The sequence below is a fragment of the Anas acuta genome, chromosome 15 (assembly GCF_963932015.1).
Source record: "Anas acuta chromosome 15, bAnaAcu1.1, whole genome shotgun sequence".
Lineage (NCBI taxonomy): Eukaryota > Metazoa > Chordata > Aves > Anseriformes > Anatidae > Anas > Anas acuta.
Window position 1 is genome coordinate 12966292 of NC_088993.1, and position 27986 is coordinate 12994277.

General features: G+C 47.2%; 1 protein-coding gene across 3 annotated transcripts; it reads right to left on the reverse strand.

Annotated features, from left to right (window-relative positions):
* Positions 1–404: 404 nt before the first annotated feature.
* Positions 405–27986, reverse strand: INTS1 (integrator complex subunit 1). 3 transcript variants are annotated; one of them, XM_068699887.1, is made up of 47 exons: positions 27827–27986; positions 27444–27734; positions 26704–26900; positions 26326–26463; positions 25444–25603; positions 25046–25151; positions 24588–24774; positions 24321–24466; positions 23895–24036; positions 23369–23545; positions 23036–23144; positions 22387–22507; positions 21626–21703; positions 20960–21117; positions 20322–20418; positions 19798–19889; positions 19402–19462; positions 18839–19036; positions 18430–18559; positions 18159–18338; positions 17918–18067; positions 17176–17355; positions 16876–16980; positions 15774–15941; positions 15315–15426; positions 14716–14874; positions 13395–13541; positions 12926–13024; positions 12423–12547; positions 11457–11711; positions 10637–10796; positions 9892–10032; positions 9315–9495; positions 9110–9233; positions 8475–8593; positions 7341–7428; positions 6483–6709; positions 5813–5936; positions 5206–5339; positions 4710–4902; positions 4363–4490; positions 3764–3876; positions 3093–3206; positions 2153–2223; positions 1504–1595; positions 1281–1390; positions 405–986 (listed from the first exon to the last, which is right to left on the reverse strand). In XM_068699887.1, the coding sequence occupies exons 1-47, from the start codon at positions 27882–27884 to the stop codon at positions 871–873; spliced, it is 6561 nt and encodes a 2186-aa protein (XP_068555988.1). In that variant the 5' UTR covers positions 27885–27986; the 3' UTR covers positions 405–870. The 3 variants fall into 3 exon arrangements, with proteins under 3 accessions (XP_068555988.1, XP_068555989.1, XP_068555987.1); XM_068699888.1 differs by having other exon boundaries at positions 3093–3203; positions 14716–14877; XM_068699886.1 differs by having other exon boundaries at positions 14716–14877.

A 27986-nucleotide genomic window follows, 5' to 3' on the forward strand; every position in this document is an offset into this window, starting at 1 on the left:
AAAGCAGGGTCTAGGAGAAGAATCACAGGAGAAACTGGCAGATACCAAGGAGGAAATCCAGCTGCTTGTTCAAAGACCCCACTGTGACAAGGGCCAGATGCTGGGATGTTTGCAGATGTACCAAGAAGCCTGTTTTGTTTTTAAAGAAAAGATTTCTAAGAAACCTCTTAACAGTTGTCTAGTCAGCAGCTGGTGCTACCAAGACCCTGTCACTAAATTCATCTCCTGTATGCCACTGATCCTTCTAAAGCCCCTCCAGCATAAAGGCCAAAATGGCTCTGCACACATTTGGCCACAGACAGGTCGTCCACAGAAGCTTTGTTTAGAATAGCAAGAGGATGAAGAACAGGGAGAGAGGGATGTCAAGCTACACTCAAGGCAGCATGGAGCAGAGAAAGGCACAGTGGAAACAAAGATCATTTTAATTGGGAAAAAAAAATACCCACTCTCCCCCTGAAACACAAAATGGTCTCTTCCCTTGCACGTGTCCACGTTTCCTCCAACACAGACTTCAAATGCAAGGGCCAGTGCTCCCTTCTGCTCTCCTAAGCAGCTCTGCCCTCTTAGAGAAAAAAATAAAAGGAGTGACAGCCACTGCTCTAAGAACCCATGACAGAACTGGTCCCTGTTTGGCACAATATTCAGGAGATTTTTCTCCCACAGTAATGGCATCTTAGCCAGACAGATCTGTCCTTGCCCGTTCTGATCTTCGGTCAGCACGTTCCCCCTTCCAGCAGTCTGGCCTGCTGCATCATCTGTGATCCTCCAGCACGTGGGATGAAATAAAGTGCCTTCTTACAGGGCCTCAATGCAGCTGATGAGTCCAGTTAAATTCATTCCTCTGGAAGCAGAGCTCCCAGAACCACGTGTTCATATCGTTGCCTCCATGTGCAGAACCTTCAAGGCCTCTGAAATTTGAGAGCTGGTGTCGATCTGGCCATACATCCCCACCAGGAAAGCCCTGTGCAGTAACACTGCAGCGTGCTCTGTGAAAGGGAGAGACAGCGTGAGGACTGAGAGCTCCAACATATGGCAACAGCAATCCAGCAGTGAACACCTGGATGAACGTTTGTAGCCGTGCAAAAAGTCCTCTCTTTCTGTAAAAATGGGGCATAATCCACCATCTAACAGCCCCGTGGGTACCTGATTATGTGAGGGATCACAACTCAGAGAGGAAAATCCCAAGGGAGCAAATCTGTTTCATGGAAGCCTTCCTTGTCCCTTTGGCAAACCTCCCCTGTGATGCTCCCAAGCACGAGAGAATGCAGATGCCACCATACCTTGGCAAAGAAGGGTATATTCAGGCAGGTTCCTCAACGCTGTCTGCACCACCTCAAAGTCTCGGCTGCCAAGGCAGTACATGAAGGTAGGAAGGAAGTCTGCAGCAATGCTGGGATTAAAACATCACAATGTCAGCACAGACCAGATCGCCATCAGCAGGCACGGAGCGGGCAGCCGGTGCCCGTCAGGGACTCATAGTAGCCAAGTCCCTGCAGTCCTCACCTGGGGTTGTTCTGAATGGAGCGCAAAGCTAGGCTGAACGCCAGATTTCGGCAGGTCTCCTCCGATGAGCTCATCAGCTTCTGTAGGTTTGTCTGAGAGAAGACACAAAAATAAGGATTACAAGGCCATCCAGGGATCAAAACTATGCACACTTGCGTTACTGCCCCTTCAGCACCCACCCAGCCCTACACACATCCAGCAGGTACTAGATGAGACAGGAAATCCCTCTGTGTAATAAGGATCATGTTGTTTGAAATGCTTTCGAACACCTTCCTGTAAATTTATGGCACATGGGACAGCTGAAATTTACCTGTATTTTGGTATTTATTTTTATTATTATTATTTTTAAACAGAGCTGTTCTGCTCTCTTCTTGCCCCATTACTGGGAAGGGGACAGAAGATTACTTCTTCCTCTGATATACAGAAAAGTTAAAATGGATGATGATGTATCCAGCATGCAACAGAGAGAAGACAGTAGGGAAGTAAATATTGCCTGCTGTCAGAAAGCCCAACTGAAGTTGCAGCATCTTCAGAGAAATTTAACCTCCCAAAAGGCAGGGAAAGGATAGCACTTAGGCTGGCCATGCAACACAGACTGTGGTGAAAAGAATCTTCTATTTCTAGTGGCAGTTTGAGACACCATACTCACAGAAAAAAAGGAGAGAATTTCTGGCCTCCGCCTGGACATCTCATCAATGTCTGTCAGCACCTCCAAAATGTCTGGTGGAAGACACAGATTGAGAGGGGTGACTGAAATTTACTGATCCAGCAAAGGAGCTATAAATCCACATCTTCAATCAGTCAATTTTTGCTACCTGCACACACAGCTAGAGTAATAAAGGCAGTTCTTCAAAACGGATGAGAGCAAACTGCCCAAGGTGGGGCCACCAAGCACTGTCGTGACATGGGGAGGGGAAGGAGTGGTGTGGGGTGTGAGGTTTCAATTCCAGAGTACCTTCTGTAACGGACAGGTCTTTACAGAAAGCCTCTTTTAAAAACAGTGCCCAGACAGGATTTCTTCCCCCTGTTTCTAGGAAAGTTGTGTTATTGGGGTGACAGTTTAAATCTGATATGACCACTGGACACCTGTGATTTCAGAAGACCTTTGGAGAAAAAGCGTGTTCTTCCCACATACCAGGTTAACGTGATTTTCTTTCAGGAAGATCATCCAAGAAGTTTGTTAGAAACTCCATTTCTAATCAGTCTGGTATTTTTATAGCATAAAATAAGATGCTCCTATCAGCACTCCTGAGCTGGGACACCATCAGTGCTGGCTGAACACGAACTGTAGCATGCCCTGAATTACTCATATCACCTCCCAGAGTACCTTCAAGATCCCTGAAAAGCTCCAAAGCAGAGGCAGTCGCAGTATTGCCACACTAAGTGACTATAGCATCATGAGAAGCCTCTGTCACACAATCACAGAAGGTTATGGACAAGTCCATCCAAAACAAAACCCCAACTTAACTGCTGGAGACTTCCAAACAAGACGAAGAGGAAACTGGCCTGCAGCTGTCATTTAATAACAGGGATGGCACCTGTCTGCACATGCCTTATGTTCTTGTGCAGCTCTGCAGGTCCTCACTTACCCTCAACTGTTTGGCCTCGAGACAGCCTCTTCATATATGGGGCCATTTCAGTCGGTGTGAGAGGGGTGAAGAGAGACACGTTGACAAGGGGGAGAGAGCCAGCTGCTGCTTCTTCTGGGGCAGAGAGAGAACAGTGACTTCTATTAGTTTTAACAGGGAGACGGGTCCAGTGTTCCCTTGACCAGCAATACTATAACAGACTTCCTGACTCTCGGCCTCCAGCCCCACTGCACCTTCTGGTACCCCTCTGCTGACGCAAAGAGAGCAAATCTTCCTGATCTGTCTTAATACTGGAGAGTTTTCCCATTCAAGTTGTAAAGAGAAGAGTGGAGAAGTCAAGGTAACTTTAGGGTTTCCTGACAGGTTGACCCTGAAGTGAGGCTGAGCAAGGTAAAATCCACAGGAAAGAAATTCACCAAGAGCTATTCCACAGCAGTAGTAATACCAGTGACAGGGAAAACAATCTATCACCTGTCCCAGATACTGGCTTCAAGCTGTTGAGCATACAAGTGCTGTTCTCCATTCCAAATACCTTTTCACTGGAAGTAGGAACTTGATCCTTGTGGGTCCCTTCCAATTTAGAATATTCTGTGATTCCATGAAAAGCATCTGCACTTCAAAACATACTGCATTTTCACTAGCTGGAATAGCTTTCCAACACCCAGACTCACCATCCTTCTCTTCCTCAGAGCCCCTGTCCAAGATGCCACTCTTAGTGGGCAGACTCAGCCCAGCCAGGAGGGACTTCAACATCGCGAGGTCACTGTTGTCCGATGACAGGTCACTAGAGGAACAGATGGCACATTTAACTTTAAATAGCAATAAGGGTGTGAAGACAACTAACAGCACACGTATGGACATTGAAATAGGGTAGAAACAAATTTCTTAGAAGCAGAAACAAGATTTCTCCTTTCAGCATAATAAACTCAAACTCATTTGTACCTACATCTGCAGGTGGGATCCTGCAGCCACTGCTCAGGGAACAGCCCCTCCTACTGGCTCTCTGGAAATGTCTGCAGAGCAGCACAGTGCCTTACAGGGGCATTAAGGCATTATGTGAGTTGGAATTGTCACCTGACTTCTTTGGGCTTAGCTTTCATCTATAAAAAGGGAGACTGCTCATCTTAAAAGACATTTAAGTGACCTGAGGATGAAACAGTGCCACATTAACAGCTATTGTTACATCCTCTTGCTGTCTCCTGTCCAATTATCTCACGGCAGCCTGCCTGACCAAGCCCTCCATTGGGCTAACCGGGGTAAGGAAGCTTACTGGAGTGGATCGGAGTGCTTCTGCAAGAAGGAAACAGATGCTTGAGCATTGCATGTGATGTACTTCTGGATAAACTGGACAAACTTGCTGATGAAAGCAGCCAGGTGCCGTGAGGATTTCCTGTAGTTCTGAGAAAGGGTAGGGAAGATGAGAGTTAACCACAAAACAGCAGTGATGCACTGCCCCATGCTGCACCTCTGGGCTTCAAGGATTAGATTCCTGATCTCTGGCCTCCCCTTTAAGCTCCCCCCAGTACTTGATACACATTTGAGCTCTAAGTTATGCAAAGGCTCTCCCTCTAGTGGCTGGCAGCCCACACACGGATGCAGAGCAGGAACTTTTCCTACCAACAGCAGCCGGATGAAGGACAGCAGACAGTCCCATAGTGCCGCCTGGTGCTCGTTCTGGAAGACCTGTGGCTGAAGCAGCTCCAGGATCCCCAGGATGTGGATGAAGAAGGTCAAGTGGTTCTGTTGCCTGAACTCCTGGAAATTGAGGTGAACACGGCCATGCAGCAGAGCTGCAATCATTGGCAAGTGCCTGAAACACCAAACAGAACAACACCCAGCTCTAGCCTCTTCCTAGACACAGTTACAGGTTTTTACACCTCAGTTCTTGTTAGCATCCCTCATCCCCTCCCAGGGTTCTGGGTTTAATCCCTGTTATCCATGGAATCAGCAAGCACCATTTCCAATTTCTGCAGCTTTTCTCTTAACTTTCACATATGAATGCAGATCCCGTCACAACCATCACGATTACTCCAAACTCACTCCCCTTCTAGGGCAACGGTGGATGCTTTTCAGTGAACCCAGCCACACAGAGGGTGAAAGGGGAGAGTTGTACCTAAGAAGTAGGATAGGATGAGCCACAGCTAGCTTCCTGCAGGCCATGTTGGCATCCCACACGCGGCTTTCTGATGACTTGGAGTCACTGGTGTCTGCAAGGAGGTTAATGAATCTGTGAACCAGGGCATCGAGCTAGAAAGAAAATAGTGAGTAAACAGTTAAGTTGAAAGCAAAAGCAAGCCCCTGGCTCTTCAGCAGTGTTTCCCAAATATATTCCAACTACAGATGAGGTTAACAGAAATTATTTTCAGCTAGAACCTGTGAGCAGATGCAGCGTTCCAGCTGGCACAGGATCTGAAGTCCACAGTTCCTACAGACATCAAAGCAGGATCAGACGCCTGCACACTTGTGCTTTACAGAAGCCTTTGGCACACAGAAATTTATATAAGTAGAGCTTCAAGTTATTTTATAGTCAGACACTGCAAAATAAACTACACCTGAACTCCCTGCTTCTGAGAGTGCAGGCAGGGAAGGGGCAACTGAGGAGCAAGGTAAAGAAACCAAAATGACCCAGCCAGTATTTGACAGTCCTCTCCTTTTAGTCATGGTAGGATTCAATCTGGGTGCACAGCTGGAGAGGGGCTTTCCCATGTCTCTAAATTTACCTTGCAAGTGCTGCTGTCCCTGGCTCCTTCACTGCTCAGAAGCACCTCAGGCATAGACACAAGTTGCTCAGGTAGTTGCAGGTACATCTGAAGCAGAAGGTCCTGGCAGCATTTTCCCACAGAGCTGAAGAAAAAAGGGACATGTCACCCTCTGGCTACTGCTTTAGTTCCACCAGAAAACATCCCAGACCCATCAGATTCATAACAACCTTCTTGCATTTGGCAAAAATCTTGTGCAAGAGTGCAGCCACCACTACTCTGAATCAGCGTTTTTTTCAGTCTGAATGAGTGTTTTTCAGTCTGTTCTTTTAACTACTTTCAAGTCATGCACAGTCCACAGGGATCCACATGCAATCTACACAGATCTACACCACTACGATACTTCCAATGCTGGAAAAAAGTTACATCAAGCATTTTATCCTGTATTCCTGAACGCAAAAGTGCCCTGCAATTTCACTTTTAAGGTCACCTTCCTGGTTCCAGTAGCACTTAAAATGGCATCTTATTCCCCCCCAAATCTCTGAGAGAGTATTGTGTGTAAGCACTTGTCATATGGGCTCTGGAACACTATTATTAACGAAGATATACTGGCAAGTTTCCTTATTACCTGTCTACCTGTGCCCAAATAACTACAATTAGAGCAGACAGTGCTCTCCATTTGCAACCCCACCTGCTTCCCCACTGCTGGATGCAGCTGGTCAAATACTCTGTTACTTTTTTGATGCTCTCAAGGTCCCCATGAGAACAACTGAGCAACAGAGGCAGTCGAGACTGGATGAGTGTGCAGGAGGCCTCTTCTGTGTTCTGGTATCTGGTTTCTGCTTCAGCCAGGATCAACTCCACCATGCTGATCAACTCCGGTGCTTTTAAGTGGAGCACAAACTCCTCGCGGCGCTTCTGTTATGTGAGACAACACTCAAAATGAATCCCTAGACCCTTAGTCCCTTCTAGTTATGCCTTCCCCACATAAAAAGAAGCATCTCTTACAAGCAGACTTAAGAACTGCCCTGTATCCAGGAAGTCTGAAAGCACATATCCCAGCCCCCCAAAGAAAAACCTCTTTACCCCTCTACTATTTCTGAACTCGTTTACTTCCAACCCAGCATGCGTGATGGGACAGAAGCCATAACTGAATGATCAAACCAAAAAAATTCCTCTGTGGAAGAGAGATGCAGTCCCCTACTCTCGGTGCAGTGGGAATTACTCCACACCGGGTTTTATCTTGCTCACAGCTGTAGCCTTTTGACTAGATCTTTAATGGATATTGTGGCAAGTCTGCGGGAGCTGCAGAGGAGATGTCAAGTGGGCAAACTTATGTGTGTTCATATGAGCTTTTTGGACCCCAAATTGCCACTGCAATATTTAGCAGAGCAGAGCAGCAAAGCAACCAGCTGAGGTACAGGCAGCAAACTTGGCATGCTGCACCCCTATCACTTCAGCCACCTCTTGGCCATGGAAAGCCAGGCAATGTGAAAGCATCACCTCGCACCCCCTCTGAAGATGAATCTTGGAAGAACTGAGCCACTACCTGAGGAGTTCTTTGGTCCCTTCCCTGCCAGATCCGAGGGATATGAATACAGGCCCACAAGAAATCCAAGGAAGCAGTTGGGTCAAACCTGCCAGAAGACAAAAGAAGACAGATTTGCAATTAGAGTCAAAGCAGCCCTCAGGCAGCACACAAACACATGGTATCGTCTCTAAACATCACAAATACTGTGAAGAAAAACATCTGCAAATGTAAAAATAGGATCCATTAAGTCCCAAGAAGGGGTTTGGTTCTGTTCCCAGATTGTGACTAAATATTTCTTGAAGTAAGCACAGCACAGGGTATGCAGCTGAACAAACGGCATTCGCTAAGAGTACAGTAGCTACAGAATCTTGCACCACAAAGCCAGAAGTCTGTCATAAACATAACCAACTGGTACAAGCAGACCAGTGACCATACTGCCCCAGAATCCAAAACATCCTACCTGTTATCCTGGATTGCAGAAATTAATGAAAGTGTTTGTGAGCAAGAGATCATTAATAAAATAGCGAGAAACAAATACTGACAGCTTTAGACACACTGCTAGTTAAATCATGGCCTGACTTGCCACCAGTGTTAGTGTTTCCTGGTCTGTAAGTTTAACAAATTTAAACACGGTACTATACTACTGCAGTAGAGCTTCATTATTTGAGAGCAACATATAGGAGCTGAGAGCTGGGGCTGCTCCAGAGATCAGAACTGGGGGCCTGATGCCAGGAAGGGGGATAAAGAGTGGTAACAGAGTTTAGTACAAGCAAAAGATCCAGCAGAGCCTGCCCAGGTACAGAGACTCCCATCAGGTTGCTATCCAAGCAATCTTTCAAACCCCATGTTCATAAAGATTATCAACAAGGGCAATGCTAGATAGATTACCCAGCGATTAGCACTTCCTGTTTAAAACACAGCCAAATCTTTATGTGCTCCTTCCATCAAACAGCAGGTAATATTTATATCAAGGTACACAAATCAGCATGACTGAAATCAGCATCCCTCTCACAAAGCCTTTTTTTGGCTAGGTGACATCTCTTGGCAGACGCACCGTGGAACGCAGCAGCTCTTGTTCTCAGCTTCTGTTTGCTCTCTCAGACATAACGTTTTAAGTTGGGCGATTTGCTTGGCCCAAAAAACAAGACTCACCTCTGCTCCCGGTTTCTGCACAGCAGAAGTCTGATGCATTGGTGCAGAGTGGTCCAGCTGGACTGGTGAGTGAGGAGAGCCAGGAGATATGGACGGAAGGAAGGCACCTGGGACCCTGCCTGAAAGTACAAAACAAGAAATCATACAAAGAAATCATTACTGTGAGGTGGATGCAGGAGATAGCTTGTATTTTACAGAAGGATGACAATACAAGCAAGCAGATAGCAGAGAAGACAACAGATGGATTTAGGATATGAACTGCAAAACTGTCTAAAGGCACATAGCAGAGTCCATGAAATTCAGTTTAGTCTTAGCTTTGGCATAGCACTTCTGGACAGGCTATTTATCTGACTGCAAAAATACCAATGAAAACACAGCTGGCTGATCTATTATGGGACTAGGCTGTGTCTGTCATGCTCTGAAGTCCTGAAAAGAACAGGCCTGAAGAAATATAAAGATCAGATGAAACATGACTTGATCTGATGTACCAGAATCCCCCTCTTAGTCAACCTGTATGGCTATGAAACATAGCAATATGGAAAAACGAAGAATTCCCTTGCCCCGTTTCCAGGTGCAGGTCAACACCCCAGAAATGCCGTTTCAGCACAGCAGTCCCTCTGCCCACCAACCCTTACCTTGTTCCAGGAGAACAGTAGCTTCTGCTGGAGATCAGGGCAGCTGCTTATCACCTCTGGGTCCAACATCTCCAGCCAGTCATTCAGAAGGCCAGAGGAGGGCCCCAGCCAAGCGGCTTCAGTGCTGAGGAGAAAACGCCTGTATCAGTGGTGATGCCATTGAAACCAGGCCTACCAGTGAGTTCCCAACATCACCCAGACTCACCTGCAACTGTCCAGCTCCTTCTTCACTGGTGTCTCTTCTTTGTCCTGGAGCAACAAGGAGCTCACCACTGCAACTGGTTTCATGGCAGGAAATCTGGCAGTGGTCTCAACAGTAGCTGAGAAGAGGACTGTCAGGAGCTCCTCCAAGTATGGCGAGTGAGTTTCAATCAGACCTTGAAGGGCTGTAAGAGGCAGAAATGTGTCAATAGCTACAAGATATGGTGAAAGCTATGGAACATCATAAGGGTATCACAAAGGCAATGAATTTCCCAGAGCATGGCTCAGTAAGGAGGATGGAAGCCATTTGTATCTTGGAACAGTATGCTTCCATTTCTCACGGGATTACTGGAAACCAGCAGTCTGCTGAAGAACTTAATCCCAGACACAGGCCACGGTTTATAAACCCACACACCAGTGCAGGGGAAGGAGGGGATACAAGACAGGACCAAGTTCAGATCAGTTTGCATTTTCTGATCCAGGAAGAAGGCAGCTTCCCACTGCCTACACACGAAGCACTCCCCTGAAGGGCTGAAGTCCAGCCTGCTGCAGCAGTGGGGAAGTAGAGAGGACAGACACACCTTTGCTGATGAGCTCCGGCTCCACATTACACTTCTCTCCTGATTTCAGCGTTGCAATGATGGCACGTACTGTGGAGCTGATCAAGTCAGGGTCACGACGGAAAGTCAGAGCTTCTGTGAGGTGCAAGAAGCCACCTCGAACTGCAAAGAAATTACAATGTTGGCATCACAGGGACAAGCCACATCAGGCTTCTCTTCTACAGATGCACCAAGTGGTTGCAGGGCACAACTAATACACACACATCTACAATGTTCTACTATCATTTTACTCCTGCTGTAACCCTTGACAGCTTTTCTGCATGTTGCAGAGACATATGGCTTAAGAAAATATAACCACAAACCCATTTTCATGCCTAAGCTCTCAGTCTCCTCTCTACAGATGGCAGATGACAGTAACCCTGCAAGTCTTGATGTGACCTTGTTTCAGAAGCATTCTTGTGCGCTCATCTTCCAGGACAATAGCAAGCATGGAATACCTGGCCTGAGCAATTGGAATTTCTCCCTGAGATCCACTCTGCTTGGTGAGATGCTATTAGGTGTCTACTACAAATCCCTGCAGCCAAATTACTTGTTTGCCTCCTCATGGAGCTTTATAGCACAGTACAAAAACAATTTCTCCCCCTGTTCACTACTAATCATACCTCTACAGCCCACCCACTTTCTGCTCTGGGTGCAGTTTCATTTCTTTCCCTGTCTTGTCCCACTTGGTCCACTCTGACTCCCACAACCCGCCCAATGCCAGTACCATCACTGATCCTGTGCCTTGAGGAGTACTGCACAGCAAAGGCCTTCAGCTGAGCACGGAGAGGCCCATCTTCCACCGCGGGGTTCTCCAACCACTGCAGCATCTGCATGAGGACTTTGAAGAAGAGTGAGGAGAAGGCAGTGTCTTGTGGCATGCAGCGCTGGGGAGAACAGCAAAAGAGACTTGCTTAAACACACTTCAATCACAGAGCAAAGACAGCAGGAGAGGCAGACAGTGACACGTACTGCCAAGAATACACAGAGCACACCTACTCTGTTGGACCACAGCTCATAGGTATCAAGGCAGCAGCCTTTGATGTACAAAGCAGAAAACTCCATCACACCCAAAATACCTCTCCAAGCATAACTGAGGGCAACTTTGTGCCTTCCTCCACCATGATGAAAAGAATGAGATATTTCATTGGTTAACTCTCAGCCTGCTCCAAAGCTCCCTAAGGAATTACAGACCTCTACTCTCAAATTGTCTGCAAATGCCTTGGTTTGCGAGACATGTTCATGCTGCAAAACAGCACAAATTGGAACTTCCAAAACCAAGAGACCCAGAGCAGCCAACCCACAGTGCCACAGAGTTACCAGATTGGTTAATGTACACCTAACCCTGCACACAAGCTCTCAGCACTGCTAGACTAACGAGGCCAGCCTGTATCCATGTGTCCATGGGACAGCTTGAGTCCCTCTGTACCACACTCCCCAGGCTGTACGTCCAGCACTACACAGGTAGAGGGTCTGCACACAGCAGAGTGGATGCACTGCAGATTTTCCTTTCCTCCTCACCCCTCTTTGTTCAATATGCTGCTCACCTGATACTGGTACAGCTGGCGCATCAGTGGGCAGGAGATGAAGTGGTTGCGATGCATGGCCATCACCAGCGCCCCGCTGTGCGGTGAGTTTATCAGCGCAGCTACTGCCTGGAGGAGTCGCGCGGTGATCCCGGTCACTGGCGTGTTCCCCTGGCGGATACGAGCCAGTTCCTGCCCCAGGGCCTGCTGCAACGCCAGGGCAAGCGGGCGCAGGTTTGAGTTCTGCCACCGCGGGTCTGGATTTAGTGGGAAGAGCTGGAAGGATACAAAGCAGAGCGCATTTATGAGAAAACAAATGAAAGGACTTGCTATACCATACACATCCCTGAGGCAGAGGATTGATTTACCTCGTACAATCATACTGACTGTGGACTAACCAGAACCTTCAAAGAGCTTTTTCAATTTTTTAGTGCCTGGTACAGGAAAAGGCACAGCATCTATGCAACACCAATATGACTGTCAACACTAACACTGCGGGGGATCACCACACTGCCCAAACACAGGCAACCAGCTTGGCCAATTAACTCCCTGTAGGTTTGTCCTGAAGTCAACAGAGAGAGGGAGGCTCTGCTAGCAGACATGCCAGGGTACAAAAGCTGTTTACATATAGCTTTGCTGCCAAGGCCCTGTGAGCATTTCACAAATCCTCCATGCACTGCAGAGAAAAAAGGCACTATACACAGAACAAACAATGTGCAGAGATGACAACAAGCTAGTAAGCACTGACAGCATTAGGCATGATCAAAAGCCACATTATGTTCAAATTACAAGAAAAAAATCTGTCCAGTATCAACTCCACCAGGCTGTAATGGCACAGCCTTATTTTATGCAGCTTTTTCTTACTTGCTGTCTGCGAACGCTGAAGAAAGAACAGGGCAAAAAGATGCAAGTATAAGGGATATGTTTTTTGCAAAGGTGCTGCAGGGAAACAGTTAAGAGACAACCAGCTTGAGGTTACACCAGTACCTGTAGAAAGATGCCTGCTAGGTCATCTTCTGGGCCCAGAACCCGAACCTGGCTTAAAGTCCGGATCCGGCTCTGGCCTTGACTGTTCTCAGGGCTAGATTTTGATCTTGCAGTCTCAGCACTGTCTGTAATAATAACAAAATAAAGAAAAATGCTGTTATACTGACAAACATTTGGAAGCCTAGCACTGGATCGCCTTCAGCTTTAATGTCTCTGAGGAATTCATTCAGAATCCTTTTCTCTCAAGGCCAAGCAAGACCACCTTTTCCATACCTCTCAGAACAAATCACTACAGTAAACTCCAAGAATACCAAAATTTCTCCCCTTAACAGAAGTGAAAAACTCTAGGAAGAACTAGTGTCTAGTTGTAGGTTGCAAATGTATTGCAACACATCTGCTTCTGAAAACAGTTCTTCCTAGTCCAAATGTCTTTCCCCTGTTGCCATTGAGAGGAAGAAGACTGATGTTCAGAAATTTAGGCAATGTTGGGCTGGTAAGATTACCTCGGCGGGCTGGTAAGGAGGCTGTGAGCAGCGAGTGGAAGGTCTGGCCTCCTGTCGCTCCTCTTTCATGCTGAACCTCCACAAGGTGAGCCATGTAGTCTGAAAAAAGACAAAATACAAACAAGTTCTCACCCTCTTTAGTAAAGAAATACAGAATTGGCTGCTGTCAGTGTAGCTACCACAGTGAAGAGAATTTGTTGTTACTATGAACTTTGTAAACATGTAGCAAGTCAGCCCTATTTCTTTTACAAATTAGCCTCCAGATTATCTCTAGACTCTTTACAATCCCATCCAGAAAAATCCTTCTCTACTTCAAGAAATACAGCCAAGAGTCATCTAGACAAGCACCAGGGAAAGACAACAGGCTGCAAAAGCAGAGTTTGCAGAAGTAGTTTGGATTTTTTCCAGGAAGTCACAGGATGTGACTGTAAGAAAAATTAAAATGAGTAATCTTATATGGAGCTCTTACTCTTGTCCATGATGTTCTGCTCCAGTGTCTGTGGGTCATGAGATACCGCCTGATCCAGGTACTGCAGAAGTTTGCTCATGCTGGAAACTGGGATTCCAAAGGACTGAACAAAGAGAAGTAGCTGCTGTGGCTCCAGGTCCTGCAGAGCTGAAATACACAAAGATACAAAGAGCTGAAAAACATCAAGTCCTGAGACCACCAAATTGCTTATACAGGGTCATTTTTATCACCTGGTATTTGTACTTTTGGCTGGACCAAGTGGCACATTCATGACAGGGACGCAGAGAGCCTAAAGCCAGAAGTCTGACAGCTGCCTACTATGTTTTCACTGCTCTGCAAATCATTACCTTCTTATTGCATCTTTCAGTTAATTCACTCGCTGACTAATTTGATCTTCCGTTTAATTTGATCAAAACCTCAGGAACCCAATCATCCATATTAAAAAATAACTTCCACCCTATCTGTTAATGGCTCCAGGCAGGAATTATTGAATAATTCAATCACTGGCTATAGAGAGCTGTCATTTAATTAGTAAGAAAGGGACAAAGCTCTGAACACCAAGAAGACAGACAGCACTGACAAGCTGTGCAAGGATACAAGTAACTACAGATATAGCTCACATCCTTCAGCCACTGCTCTCCACATTGCAAGCATGCTATGTCCTATGGAAGCAGTGCTTTGTCTTTGATCGTGTAGCTTAATTTAATCTGAACTGTTGTAATAAAGATGCCATCCAATTCACACTCCTGTATTTCCTTTAAATACACAGAAAGCACAGTAGTCATACAGACTCTCCCATGCTTTAAAAGTAATTGACACTGCTTATAAACGCCACTGAGATTCAGCACTTGGATCAGAGTGAGAGGACCTGCCTTCAACACTGCAGTAAGGAGCTCTGTCAGAGGCACCAAACTCCTCCTTCAGCCTCAGCTTTCACTGAGTTCTGCTCTTAACGCAGTGGGGATTAACCTGTGTGATAGTTCAGCAAGGCTGTAGCCATTCTCAAACCCATGGTACATGGGCTACAAATCATGGCTGAGGAAGGAATAAACATTGGGACAACCCTCAACAGAACCCAGAACCAACTCATATTCTGCGTATCTGTTTGACTCCCTAAAGGACACAGTGAAGAATCTATTGCACGTTTAGATTGCAACTGTCACAAAATCCCAGCTCTCTGTTCAGCTGCAGGGTCTGCAGTGACTGATTACCCCGCCAAAGGCATTCAAGTAGGACGGTTGGGCACACAGAAGGCTTGAGCAGGGAAGACTCTCCCTCTCCTACCGGAGGGTCTGAAAGGCCAAACATCCCACAGGCTCACCTGCATCCACAAGACGTGGGACCTCGGAGCGGATCATACGCAGCTTTAGCCAGTCAGGAAGCAGCAAAGCCTCCTCTGAGGTGTCAACCAGAAAAGCAGTAGGAAGAGGCTTTTTCTCCGGGAACCATATATCCAGTAACGTGTAAAAATCACCATCCCCTGCTTAAGAGCAGAGCAGACACAAAAATCTCTTATGTTCAGAAGCACTTCAAACATTCTACACTTCTGTACAAATCAATGCACCAGAATATCTTCTTGCTCAAAGGCTAGAAACAACTTGGGAATAAATACTACCAAATGGAAGCATGATCTGTGTATCTGAGTGCCCAGTTCTCACCCTACAATAACCCTCTGCATCCTTCTTGTTTAGCAGGCAGAGACACACCACCATTTTAATATTTCCTGCTGTCTGCACAAGGCAGCCTGCAAATGCTTCACTCCGTGCAGCACTATTCTGACATTCCTACAGCTACAATCAAATGTTGCAAGGGAGAAGGCTGTAAGCAGAATTAACAACAGCCTAATTCATTCTGCAGATAGAGAAAGGCTCTCTGTCCAGTCCACAACCCCTTGAACACATCTGAGCATACTTCACTAACCTTGAGGTGGCCCGAGTGTCAGCAGGATAACCATGGCATGAACCACAAGGATGTGCATAGTGGCTGTTTCACCACTAGTCCAGCGAAGGAACACTTGATCCTGGGACTCTGACTGAAAAAAAACAAAGCAGAAGAAAAACAGATGAGCAATGGTGGGGAAAGAACAGAAAGTGAGATCTGCGAGAAGCAGGTGAAAGGACAACATGAGAATGGACAGGTTTGACTGAGTCCCAGTATCTCCAATAGTGGCAAAAGAAGATACAAAAGGAAAAGAAAATGCTTTCTATGTGTGCACACACATTTGGCTCTGATACTACACCAAGTCCCAGTTATTCTCAGATCAAGGATCCTTGAACTAGACATGGTTTCTACATACTGAGTAACCCACAATGGGCATCTCTTGTGTTAAACTCATCCTTTCTTCTTCTACCCGCTTAAGAAAGGCAGAGAGGCACTCACCCAGCTGTACACCTCCTCGCCTTCCTTACTCTGGCGCATGCGTTTGATGTAGCGAGAGAAGATGGAGAGGAGAGCTACAAGCACCGCATCAGACTCAGCGCAGTACGAGAGCTTGGAGAAGAGGTGAGACATGATGGTAGAGCGCTCCACTATGAGCCGGGCCACATCCTGCAAAGGAAAAATTTCCATGGGATCTTTACTAAGCAACGTACACGAGTCCTCCTGCCTTATTCTGCCACATCTTCCAGTTTCCATCACCAGCCCAGATAACACTGGAGATCACCATGTAAAGTCAAGAGTGAAACTGTCAAATCAGGAAGAACTCAAGTGCTTTGCATGCATCTTGTGATACCTCACAGCGTCCCCAGTTGTAGTACAGCTGCATTCTGATGCATCCCATTGCAAAAGGGAGCATTTAGCAGTATTTATGAAGTAAAAAACGCATTCCCCTGAAGAAACGGTATTATCACTATTTAACAATCTCCATATACTTAAACAGATCTATGCAGGCAGAAAGAGCCTGTGAACCTCTAGATCCATGCAACTGAATCTCAAAGACTGTTACAAAGGATGTTGGTCAGTGAACTTAAAAGCAATGAAAAGAGCACCCAAGAGTGATGATGAATAATCATTGCATACAAGCCAAACATCCAAAATCACCAAAGCCTTAAAAAAAGAATCAGAAGTCCAATTTCAGTTACAGAAGAATGCATATCCCACCACTAAGGTTCCTGGCCTCCCACTGTCACCCAATGTATGTGACTGCAGGTTTAGCACCTGCATACTTGAGAACCACTACCAGACGGTGGCATTGCCTTCAAGCCACTCTCCACTCTTGCATTCCCCATGCCAGCTGAGATGAGCTGATGGACTGGAAGTTGTTATGCTCTGATTTTCTGTCTGAATGATATGAAACAAAAGACACGGGTTGCCTTCCAACACATACCCGGAAACATGACCATGCAGTTATCAAATTCACATGCTCTTAAAAACCTCATCTTGATGGTACAGCAAGTCACATGCCTACCACTGCCATTTGCAAGGAGTTCAACATTTCAGGTCTCTCTCATAACCTCTCTGCCCCTGCACCCTGCCTTCTCACCAGAGCGAGGTCATTGTGCTGTCCCTGCTCCTCCACTGGAGCGTGCTGGGAGAGGTACACCAGGTAGGCACTGATGGTCTGCGGATCTGTCTCCATGTGGATGGCCTAGAAGGACAATTCCTTTCATCAGGGATCAGGAGGTAATGAAACCAAGCACCAGCAAAACACATTCTTCTGCATGCACATAAACATGTCGACACCACAGCCACATGCAGTCTGCTCAGATTTGTTTTAGCATGAATAAAACAAAGAATAATTTGCCCCACAGCTGGCCCCTTATCCCTTCCAGCAAAGGCCTACCTGTTGCAAGGCAAGAGCTGTTGTTGCTCTAACACTATCAAACAGTGGCAGCCTCGGGAGGTCTCTCAGCAGCCACTGATATCCCTGCAGCAGTTCAGAATCCCCAGAGTCTTCTTCCATGGGGTGATCTTTCTCCTCTCCATCACGCAGCCCCCCTTCTGACAGCACCAAGGACAGGCCCTGCAGAAATCAAAGCCCATTCATATGAAGTCACAGTTGGATCACTCGTTTCATACTAGGAAATAGGACAGAAACAAGCTTCAAATGTCATGGAGTGATGCAAATGCAGCACACACAGCCTACAACAGGTCTCACAACATGTTTGCTTGACAGCTACCATGCTTGAAAGTTTCAATCCTCTTTAAGCACAATCTTTTGAACTCTGCGATTCTGCCTGCCTTGACTATGCTCTAGAGCACCAGGCATTTACTGATTTACATTCCCCACTGGCAACAGCTGCTGCCAATTACTCCTCATACTACATGATGTGCTGAGTCCACACCTGAACTTCACAGGAAACATAGCAGAATCCAGATCTATCTTAAGAAAAGTACTACTTGGCTGTTGAACAGAGAAGGCTTCTGAGCAGCAGGAAGCAGAAACACATTTGATGGGCCTTGGAGACTGAGATGAGTTACTAAAGAAAACTGACATGAAAATTGCACTGCACAGCAGTCACGAGAATCTAAGAATCTGCCCTTAGCTTCTGATAAACCTGAGTCAATATACTGATTTTACTCACCTTCATGGCCAGGACCCGTGAGGCCACCTGGGAGGAACTCAGGCGTCGCAGGAAATAGTCAAGCACCTCGCAGGTTGTCTGTTCATCTGCTTTGGGACCCAATAGCAAGTCTTGCAATCGTCCAAGCAACTGCCTTTGTTTCTGTTGTCTCTGTGGAACAAGGAGTTGGCCTTTCCAGTGAAATCTAATCCAGGACGCACAGAAAGTAGGTAACAGAACTGATCTCCAAGAGACCACTCACCTGGCGTTTCTTGGCACGCTGCTCTTTACTCTCACCCTCCTCCTCTTCTTCACCTGAGGTTGACTCGTCAGCAGCATCGTGAAGCAGGAATTCACAAAGGCACTGCACGGGCAGGACATCCAAGGAGCCCTCACTGGACTGAACCAGATCTGCCAGCCATGGCATTGACTGTGACGAGGCCTAAGAAACAGAAGAAGCCCTGCTTGCTCTGCTCAAGTTTTAGAGATGAGGGATCAGATCCTAATTTAGCCAACCCATCAGGAGAGCCTACCTGTCTCTGAATGATGTTGAGAAGAAAGTCAGGATGACGGCTGCGACAAAGGAGGTGGCCCAAGCGAAGCGACTGGTTCAGGCTTTTCACCTGCTCCAGGACATGCGGCGGAGGTCTGCGTGGGGGCCCCCTGTCATCAAGAAGCAAAACTTCTTGTGAAACAAGAAGTTATTCACAGACAAGGCACACTTTCACTCCAATATTGATGAGGACTAATCAGGTCAGCAGCGTGTGACAGCCACATGCAGGTTACAATAGAAGGACGAGGACTAAATGCAACACATATCACACAGGTGACCAAGTTTCAGGGCTCTTCTTGCCTACTCCAACCACCCTATCAGCAGTAGAATTTCTTGACTAGCATTAACTGGCTTTTCCTGATAGCACCAGACTGCAGAAGGCTACTTACTGAGGATCCAGACTTGTCAGCTGGGATAGCAAGAGGCTGCTACTCTCTGTAATTGTTTGTTTTGTGGACGCAGCAGCCAGATGACCCTCAAATGCAAGGATCTCCTGTTTTTCTCTCTGGGAGATTTGAAGCTCACGGTTAATCATCTCTGTGCGCGTCTCCTCATCCGTCAAGGTACATTGAGGATAGGAATAATTGCTGAGAAAACAAGTCAAAAACAGTTACCTTGTCCAATTCAGAATTTATGAAACAGTCATAATGTCTCTATGGCCTCAGTTCCATTAGGGAACACAGAAAATGCAAGGCAGCTTCCCAACAGAGCCAGGGAGACTCGAGACCTTTTCAGTAAATCGTGCAACAATCATGCTCTGAGTTTTATTCCCATGTTGATAATATTTCTGTTGGGGGAAGGCTTCTTTCCCACTCAAACTATAGTGTTGCTGCCAACCTGCTATTTTACACGTCCCACTAGAAAGGAAGGAGCCAACTGGCACAAACTTCATTCAGAAATACATGCTCAGTGCCCTTATTTGATTTAGGGGGGGGATTTAGACAATACTAACTTGGTCATGACCATTTCCATGAGCATCTTTAGAGAGGGGTACTCCTCCCACGCAGCCAGACCTGCAGCACACAAGAGAAGGGTAGTCAGGGATACAGGAAACCAGTCAGGGTTTTATTGAGATCCTATCGCAATCCACAATAGGAAGACACACACACACTTCGGAACATCTTGCCACACTCAGGGCATGGAAACTGTAATCCCAGCCACCTGCTGGTCCAAACCACCCCACTGTGCATTTCTGCACACACAAGGAACGTGCATTACAGCACAGTTAGCTAACAGCAGTTATTTTGCCATCCCAGCATATGACTTCAACACAAGCAACTAGACTTCACCCAGCACCTTCGCCAATTTTTGCAGCAGAACCAGAACCCTGAGAAACATCCACACTCACCGATGTTCTCAGGATTGAACGCAGCCACTACAAGCAAGAGAGGCCAGGCTTTCCAGTACAGGGTAGAAATAGCTAGATTTGGAGGCTGGTACCTGCAAGAAACATCAACAGATACAAGTGATTGGATTTGGTTACCGGAGGGCATCCCAAGCCTACTCTTCTCCTTAGTCACGCACTGAATTCAGTCACACCAGCTCAGTGGTTTTCAGGAAGGAAAAAATGAAAAAGTCTCTCACGGGTGCAACAACAGAGTTCAGTTGAAAAATTCTAAAGCAGAAAGGTCATAGTTCTTGCAGAGGAAATTCCATTCCATGACTCAGAACTTTCTTGCCCTGGAGAAATTTCCACCAGAACATGACTTTGAAAAGGTTTCCTGGTGATTCTGTTATTAAAAATTCTAATGGGAAATAGCATCCTGAAGTCTGTGAGCTAGTGTTGTTAGTCACGAGGTGAAAGTGAGCTAGGTCACAACAAGGTGAAAATGAGCTAGGTCACACAGCGATTATCTACTTGACAAGCCTTACCCTGGGGGTAGCTGGATATTCTCTGGATGGTGATAAGTGCACAAATTTAAGACAGCATCGATCAGCTGGATTCTCTCTACCCTCAGGACTTCAACATCTGGAAGAGGAGAAAAGACCTAACAAGTTATCGACTGGCCCACCTGGCAAAGTCCTTCAAGAAAAGCAACACTAACAGAAATTCAACTTGAAGCAACTATGCTGTTGTGGTCTTGCTCTCATGATATTCCAGAATTAGAACAACAACAACAATAAAAAACAACACTACACAACTCTTAAAAAGCAGCAATATTTAAAAAAGACTTGATATTTAAAAAAGACTCAAAAACCTTGTGTTTTCAGCTGCAATTTGGTTTAAATTCTTCATAAGGGCATTTTTTTCCCCCACAATGAATCCAACCTGCTATCCACATCTTTTTCAAAACTCAAGTGCATTCCTTCAGGTAAGCAGTGAGTCTGCTCAGAACTTCTGGGGCTCTGAAGCTAAAAATCCATTTAAACTTTGTTGCGAGCTTTCTAACTCACTGTATCTTAACTCTGAGTCTGCAAAGGCTCTCTGGAACACGGTAGGAGCTGTCTCAGCCCTGGGTGGTGATAAGTGGACACACAGAAGTTACCACTGGAGCTTTGTGCAGTCTTACCATCGGCTTGCACAGCCGCAGCCCGCTTCACCAAGTGGTCAGCAAGCTCCATGGCATCCGCAGGGCCAAGAGGGAGGTCCCGTGACAAACCGATCACGAGGATCCGCATCAGCGTGTCTTCAAGGATGGGCACCTCAGAGCAGAGGCGAAGGAAGAAGCTGCATGAGACAACAGACATCAATCATGCTTCCCTTGACAGTAGCATGAACATTGCTGAAACCCTCCACAGATCCTACAGCTCATCCGAGCACAAAATAACCCACAGCTTAGTTTACAACCTTTTCCCTGGTCTGCAGCTCCAAGTGCAGCTGCCAGAAACAATTTGTTTGCATTGCTTTGTACCTCTGCACTTCAGCCTGCTGGAATCCGAGTTCCCTAACATTACACCAGTACAAACCATACAGCGCAGGCCTGCCCTTCTTACAGTTACAGCATTAAGATATAGAGCAGCTTGCCACAGGGAACAAGAATCAAGAATAGAAACTGAGAGAGACTGAAAGAACATTCACCAATTTTAAGGCACTGTAACCAAGGATGAAAAAATCGGCACAGTTCCAAGCTTTTCCAACAAAGAGCTACATAAAGAGCACCAGAAAACACTAATTCCTTTGCCTCCAGCTACAGCTCTGGTCCACGTTCCCAGCCATGGGTGGAGCACGCACTCACTTGCGGTCACTCTCGGGGGGCCAGTTGTCCCATTTGTAGTACGTCTCTGGCTGTTCTGTGAAGAGCACCTTGTGGAGGCTGTCAGGATGAAGAGAACAGCAAATGTTACTTGTGTGAAGCTCAGGAACACATTCAGCGGTCCACTCTCCCCATACTCCTTCTAACGCTACCCATTCTACATATGCAAGAGCCTCCTTAGATAAACTAGCCTACTAAAACTGACAGTGCTAATCAGAGCCAAGAGGACTATGCGGTATAGACATTGGACTTTTATACTTTCCAGTGAACATACCTCATACGCTATTAGTTCTGGCTTGACCTGCCTCAGTAATGCCTTGAACCACACCCTAGGATACGATCTCATCTCCAGAGGCAAGCAGAGAAGACAGTATTATGTATGGGGCCCTCAACTATACAGCCTGAAAAAGGATATCAGGCAGGACAACAAGGGGTCCACAGGAATCATTCCTGACCAGATAACTGGAAACTCCCTATTGAGCCAGAAGGGTGAACCCAAATAATACAAATCAGAAGTTTTCCATTATCACGTATTTCCAGTGAGAGGATGCGTTTGCTGGCATTCTTGAAGGGGAGACAGTCCCATTCTGCATCCTTCTAAAACATTATTTCTGCTCCCTGTCTGTTAAGGGGAAGAGAGATCTAACCAAACCCTAGTACATGCATGGGTCTTCCTAACATGTCATAAACTGTTGGGAAACAGACTGGATAGGCACAGCAGATGCCCAAGCTGATGCTCCTACCAGTGCACGTAGTCCTTGGGAGCCAGCTTGCTGATAGATGGAACGACCGTATGAAGCCACCAGACTGCATCACGTTGGATAGCGGCGATTTGGTTCTGGAAAGAGCGCAGAACTTCTAGGTCTGAAAGACAGTCAGGTTACAAACCACTCACATATCACAGCCTCATACAGAGCAAAGCAGGAGAAAGCATCATTTCAAGACCAACAGTAACCAGGGCTCTGAGCATAAACAGTCAGTAAGCTGGGGAGAGAAATCAGACAGCCTTTAGCAAGACAGCACTGACAGAACATGCAGATGTGTCAAAGCGAAGCACAACAAAATGCCAAGATGCACCACAAATGAATTAGGGTTGTGAGAAGACATCCAGGCAGTTACTTCAGTGTCCCCCAAAGCTCTGCCCTCTCTGCAATAAGTCATCTATGTTTTCCACAGATATGAAAACTGCCTGTTTCTCCACCCAGCCACACAAATGCCACACCTCCCAACTCTGCTAGTCTCAGAACAGCAAGCAACCCCATGCTTTTACTTAGAACAGAGGTTTACAGGCCCCTTTCTAACTGTGGCTGCAATGTTCCCCCAGTCCCAACACAGCCAGGAAATATTTGACAAGCCACCCATCTTCAAATGGAATCTGGGCTGTCTGCTTACTTTTTTTCTCTCCTTTGTCCCAGGCAATTCCAGCCTCCTTCACCTGGGCTGTGATACCAAGCATCATGGAGACAGCCAGCAGATCAGTTATGTGGATGACAAACCGCTCCTAAAAAACAGGAGTGAGTCAAATCAAAGCTGCCTTCTGGAACAGTGTTTTGTTATCAAAATGGGATGTGGAAGAGCTGCTGTGAACTGCAAAACGCAAATACTGAGTTACTCAGATAATAAGAGGTGTGGGGACGGATAAAATCTGCCAGAAAAACATATATAGAAGAGTCTGGTACACCGCTGGCATCATCCAGCAAGCACATGGGTCAAACAAAGTGGTACCTTGAATTCCATTTCTGCATACTGGGCCTCCTTTCGTTCCTGCATAAGGCCCAGACAGAAGGCCTGGAAGTTGATTTCATGCTTTGTCTGTTTAATGATCTCTCGCAGCAGTGCCCGTGAAGCCCGCAGGTAATCATCCTTGGTAGTCAACAGGTCCTGGAACACCATCGCTAGGTACTGAGACCATACAGAAAAAGAAAGCTTTCAGTGCACTGTAAAATATCCACAACCACAGAATGAAAAGACATGGAAATAACGCTGTTAATATGCTTGTCCTTCAGACCCCAGGGAACTGTAACACGTTTCTCATGAAGTTTTGTTACCACAGGACTGGTCACACTGAATGTGGGAGTCAGAAAATGCCCACACACGTTTATTCCTAACAAGTCTAACAACCTAATTTCAAACCAATATGACGTGGATCCCACAGTTGTCTAAGGGAAGATTTTATTTGAGCCTCGGTTCAGCTAAAACTCTCAAGCAGGGGCCTGGCCCCGCCAGCAGTCACACAAGACACTACACCTACCTTTGGAGCTTGCTCTGAGCTGTGCTGAAGAACAGTGTACAGGATCTGCATGTTATTGGGATTTCTTGCATTTGAAAGCTCATTGAAAATCACAAACTTAATTGTGGTGCCCAGGTTATCCCTGTGTGCATTCAGCAGCTCTCTGCAAGGGAAAAGCAGAGGTATCAGAGCTGAGATTTCATTTCAGCTTTGTTCTGATTTTTCTCTGAAGTATTTAACACAAAAAGTGAAGATGGTGGGGCAGCAGCTACAGTCAGCAACAACAAAAGATTACTGAGAGATTTCCAGACTAACGAAATTCATTTGAATGTGACACAGAACATCCCACAGCCACACCTGTTATTTAAAAACACTTTGTAGAGACAGAGCCCCATGTACATCATCTGGAGTGCTCTCTTCCCATTACAGACCCAGTCGCTCACTCACCTGACACACAGCATGTAGTGGTTCAGAAGGACTTTTGGCTTGAGACGAATTTTGATCAAGTTAGAGATCACTTCCATGTCCTCTGAGCTGTGGGTGTTGCAGTTCATGCAGACTGACATCAGCAAGTCCTGAGCTGGCTTGGTCAACTGCAGAGGAAAAACAGAAATACTGCAGCCACCTGTCAGCACACATCAGAAATGGAACTGGACCTCTAGGCTGGATTCCAGACCAGGCCCAGTAAAGGCATGGTTCAGTCTCTGTCCTTACCTTGGGATTCTGCAACCACATCTCCAGGCGCTGCACGGCCATCTGTCGCACCTCTTTGTAGCCACAGGTTGCTGTCAGCAGCCGGAGGAGGTTCCTGGAGACGTTATCCATGGGCTGGCGCCGGTTGAGCTGGTCCCGCAGCATGTCCAGGACGTACTCCTCCACGCTCTCTGCGAGGTCATCGTACCTGGGCCATACAAACTGTGTTTTATTCACTTCTGCACAAGCTAGCCTGGTCATGCTGCGTCCAGAGATCAGCATTCTTTCTTGTTTGTGATAAAGGTTACAAAAAAACAAAACCAACACCCATTTATTAATTTCTCCTGATGTTCAACATTCTCTAGCAGGTGCCACAGGACAGCTATTGCAAAGAGCGAGCTCTCTGCTGCAGCACCACAAGGGGGGTGAGCACAGACAGATCTGCCACACGGCTGCACCAGGAGAGGAATGCACTTTACCTGGGCATGAGCTGGCCCTCCTGCTCCGGGCTCATTTTCTCCTCTGCAATCAGCAGCTCGCTCTGACTGTCTTCCTCCTCTGTCATGGAAGGGTGGGGGCTACTCCCTACAAAAGACCAGTGCACTTTGTGAGACCATTTCTCTTTCCAGAGATCGATCGCTCACACTCGTACACATTCAGCTTCTTTCAAGGGTTCACATCAGCAACACTGGAGGAGGCCACAACTCGTCACCTTCCTACATCACAACACACTCAGGTCCTTCATTCAAGTCTTTTTAACTGCTTTCACTCAAACATCCACTAGAAACGAAAGTGACACTAAATAATGGAAAATCAACACTAGAAACTCAAAGCCTGGTTTACAGGATTGGCTCCTATTTCCTAAGCACATTCTTACCAGCACTAAGGTCCCCACTGCTACGGCCAACTTCGCCATGCAAGAGCATGCTCTTAGGAGGCATCTTGGTGTTAAAAGCTGTTTGGATGTTATCCACGAAGGTCTTACAGTGAGGGCTGTCCACCCAGATGCGCTCCCCAAGGGAGTCCTCAATGTAAACCTAAAGGAAAAAAAAGCCACAGAGAACACAAACCGTGCTCAAGCTTTTTTGTACACGTTTGTTGCAGGAATATTTGACTTTCCCAAGTTATTATTTATTTTCAACATGCAACTGTGAACTAGGAAACTAGCATAGCCATGCATAGATGAAAAAACTGAGACCAGATGACTGCAGGCAAATCATATGAGAGCAGAGCACCAAACCACTGCATCCTAACCTCTATGGGCACTCTCCCTCTCGAGCAGGGAGTCAGATTAAGCTCTAACAAAGATTTAACCATAACTCCTACCTCCAAGATATAGAAGCTTGCCTTTCAAAACCTTCTCATTTTTAGATCAACAAGAAAACATTAATCCTTGCAGATAAATTATAGAGCACAAAGTCTCTGAGACACTTATGTTAGCAAACACCATCAACGGCATCCCAGAGAAGAGCAGAGAAATGCAAACAAGACCACAGCACTTCAACAGCCTGTGGAGGTTTTCCTTGGTGAAAACAAGGACTGGGTTTTTCTTCCCTTCTCCATACAGCATCAGCCCAGTCCCCATTTACTGCCTCCACCATGCTGAGGGATAGATCACAGGACACCCCCTTGCCGTGCAGCAACAATAAATCCTCTGCTCTTATCCTGCCCCCAACACAAGCACTTCCCAACCCTGGCTGGTTTTATACATGTGTCCACCAGTGCCTCAGCCCTGCAGGAGCATCCCGTGTTCAACAACCTTGACAAAGATCTCTGGCCAGTTCTCATCCTCTTCGTAAGCTGCCATGAGAAGGTTGCAGGCCAGGACAGACACGAGGCTGTTCCCTTTGGCTTTGAAATTGATGGAGGCATCTCTTCGGAGCAGGCTGCATAGTGCCTGGAAGATTATAAAACAGATACAATAAAATTAAGCCATCTACCAAGAAAGAAATACAGATCTCAGTAATTACCACAGAGCTGTGGTATTTACAAATACACGCTGATTATGTTCAGATATCAGATGGAAGGCAGCTGCAACTACACTCACAACTGGCAGGAATTTCAGAAACGTACTTCAGAAACACACAGAAAGTTACCTCAGAAAGCCCAAGAAGTCCCCGCATGGCACAGCCCTCACCTCAATAACCCCTTCGGTGGCAAAGATGTTCGGTTTGATTTTAGCCAGGTACATCAGGCTGAGGTACAGCGTGGTGTCGGGCTTGGCTCTGTTCATTTTCAGCTGCTTCACCGCTCCGCATAGCACCCCCTCGATGCGGTCATCGTTGCCTTCTGCCTCTGCTGCCTCGATCTCCTCCAGCAGCACCGTGGGGCCAACTGCAGCAACCAACACAGGCGTGAGTTTGATACCCCCAGGCAAAACAACCTGTCCCGGGATGCCGCCAGCACCAGCCGTGTGGAAAGCAAAGGATGGATCTGCTTACCTTGACTCCTTGCAAAGGCATTTTCCCTATCCACACCCTATTAAAAATCCCGTTTCGTGCCTGACAACACCCCGTTGATTACTTTTGGGTTGGTCCGTGCTAAAAAGATCCTCTGTAAATATGCCTAATGCCAGAAAACGGGGGGACACTTCAAGAAACAGCGAGATCCGGTGTGCAGGAGACAGACGTGAGTGAAACACCACAGGGAGATTTTCTCAGTAAGGTTTCCGTGTACTGCCATCAGATAGGGCGAGGACAACCCGATACAGAGAGGGGAGAGGAGACAAAACCGTGACTTTAGCCACAACCAGGGGGTGAAACCCTTGAGGACAGAGAATACATGGAGACGGGGGGATTTACAGAAAGGCTGCCGGGCGTTGAGCCAGGCTCCCACAGCCCTACCCCGGCCACCAGGAGAGCAGCACACCGGCCTTACCTTCGATGGGGATGACGGAGGGCTCCTTGATGGAGGGCGAGATGGCCCGCTTCTCCGCCACCGCCGCCTCCGCCAGGCGGCCCAGGGCGCTGAGGGGCGGCGTGGAGGCCAATTTGGGCCTCTTGGCCAAGCCGCCCAGCCCGGGGGGCCCGGCCAGAGCCGCGGCCGCGTCCCTCTTGCGCTCGGAGGGCAGCCCGGCGGGGGCCGGCTTCAGCAGCGAGCCGGAGGCTTTGCCCTCGCCGCCCTGCCCCTTGGAGCCCAGCGCGATGAAGTCCCCGGGCGGCGGGTGCGCTGCAAAAGAGGCACGGCCGTGAGATGAGATGAGCTGAGCTGAGGCGAGGGCAGCTCCACAGACACCCCCCCCGCCGCCCCCCGGTGCTCACCCGAGGGTTTGGGCACTGCCCCCGGCCGCCGCACGGCCGCCGCCTTCGGGCGGTTCATGGCGGAGCCGCTGCCGCTGCCTCAGCCCCGCTCCGGCCGCCGCGGCGCTGAGGCGGCCCCGGGGGAAGCGGGCGGAGCGCGGCGGAACCAGAGAGAGGAGGA

What these genes read in the sequence shown, in the direction of transcription:
- INTS1 (XM_068699886.1), bottom strand. Translation starts at nt 27,884, where the DNA reads ATGAACCGCCCGAAGGCGGCGGCCGTGCGGCGGCCGGGGGCAGTGCCC. An exon ending in AGCACAATGACCTCGCTCTG is followed by an intron (nt 15,942 to 16,875) that starts GTGAGAAGGCAG and finishes TTTCCTTTGCAG; the next exon opens with GATGTGGCCCGGCTCATAGT. An exon ending in TCCATTCAGAACAACCCCAG is followed by an intron (nt 1,391 to 1,503) that starts GTGAGGACTGCA and finishes TTTTAATCCCAG; the next exon opens with CATTGCTGCAGACTTCCTTC.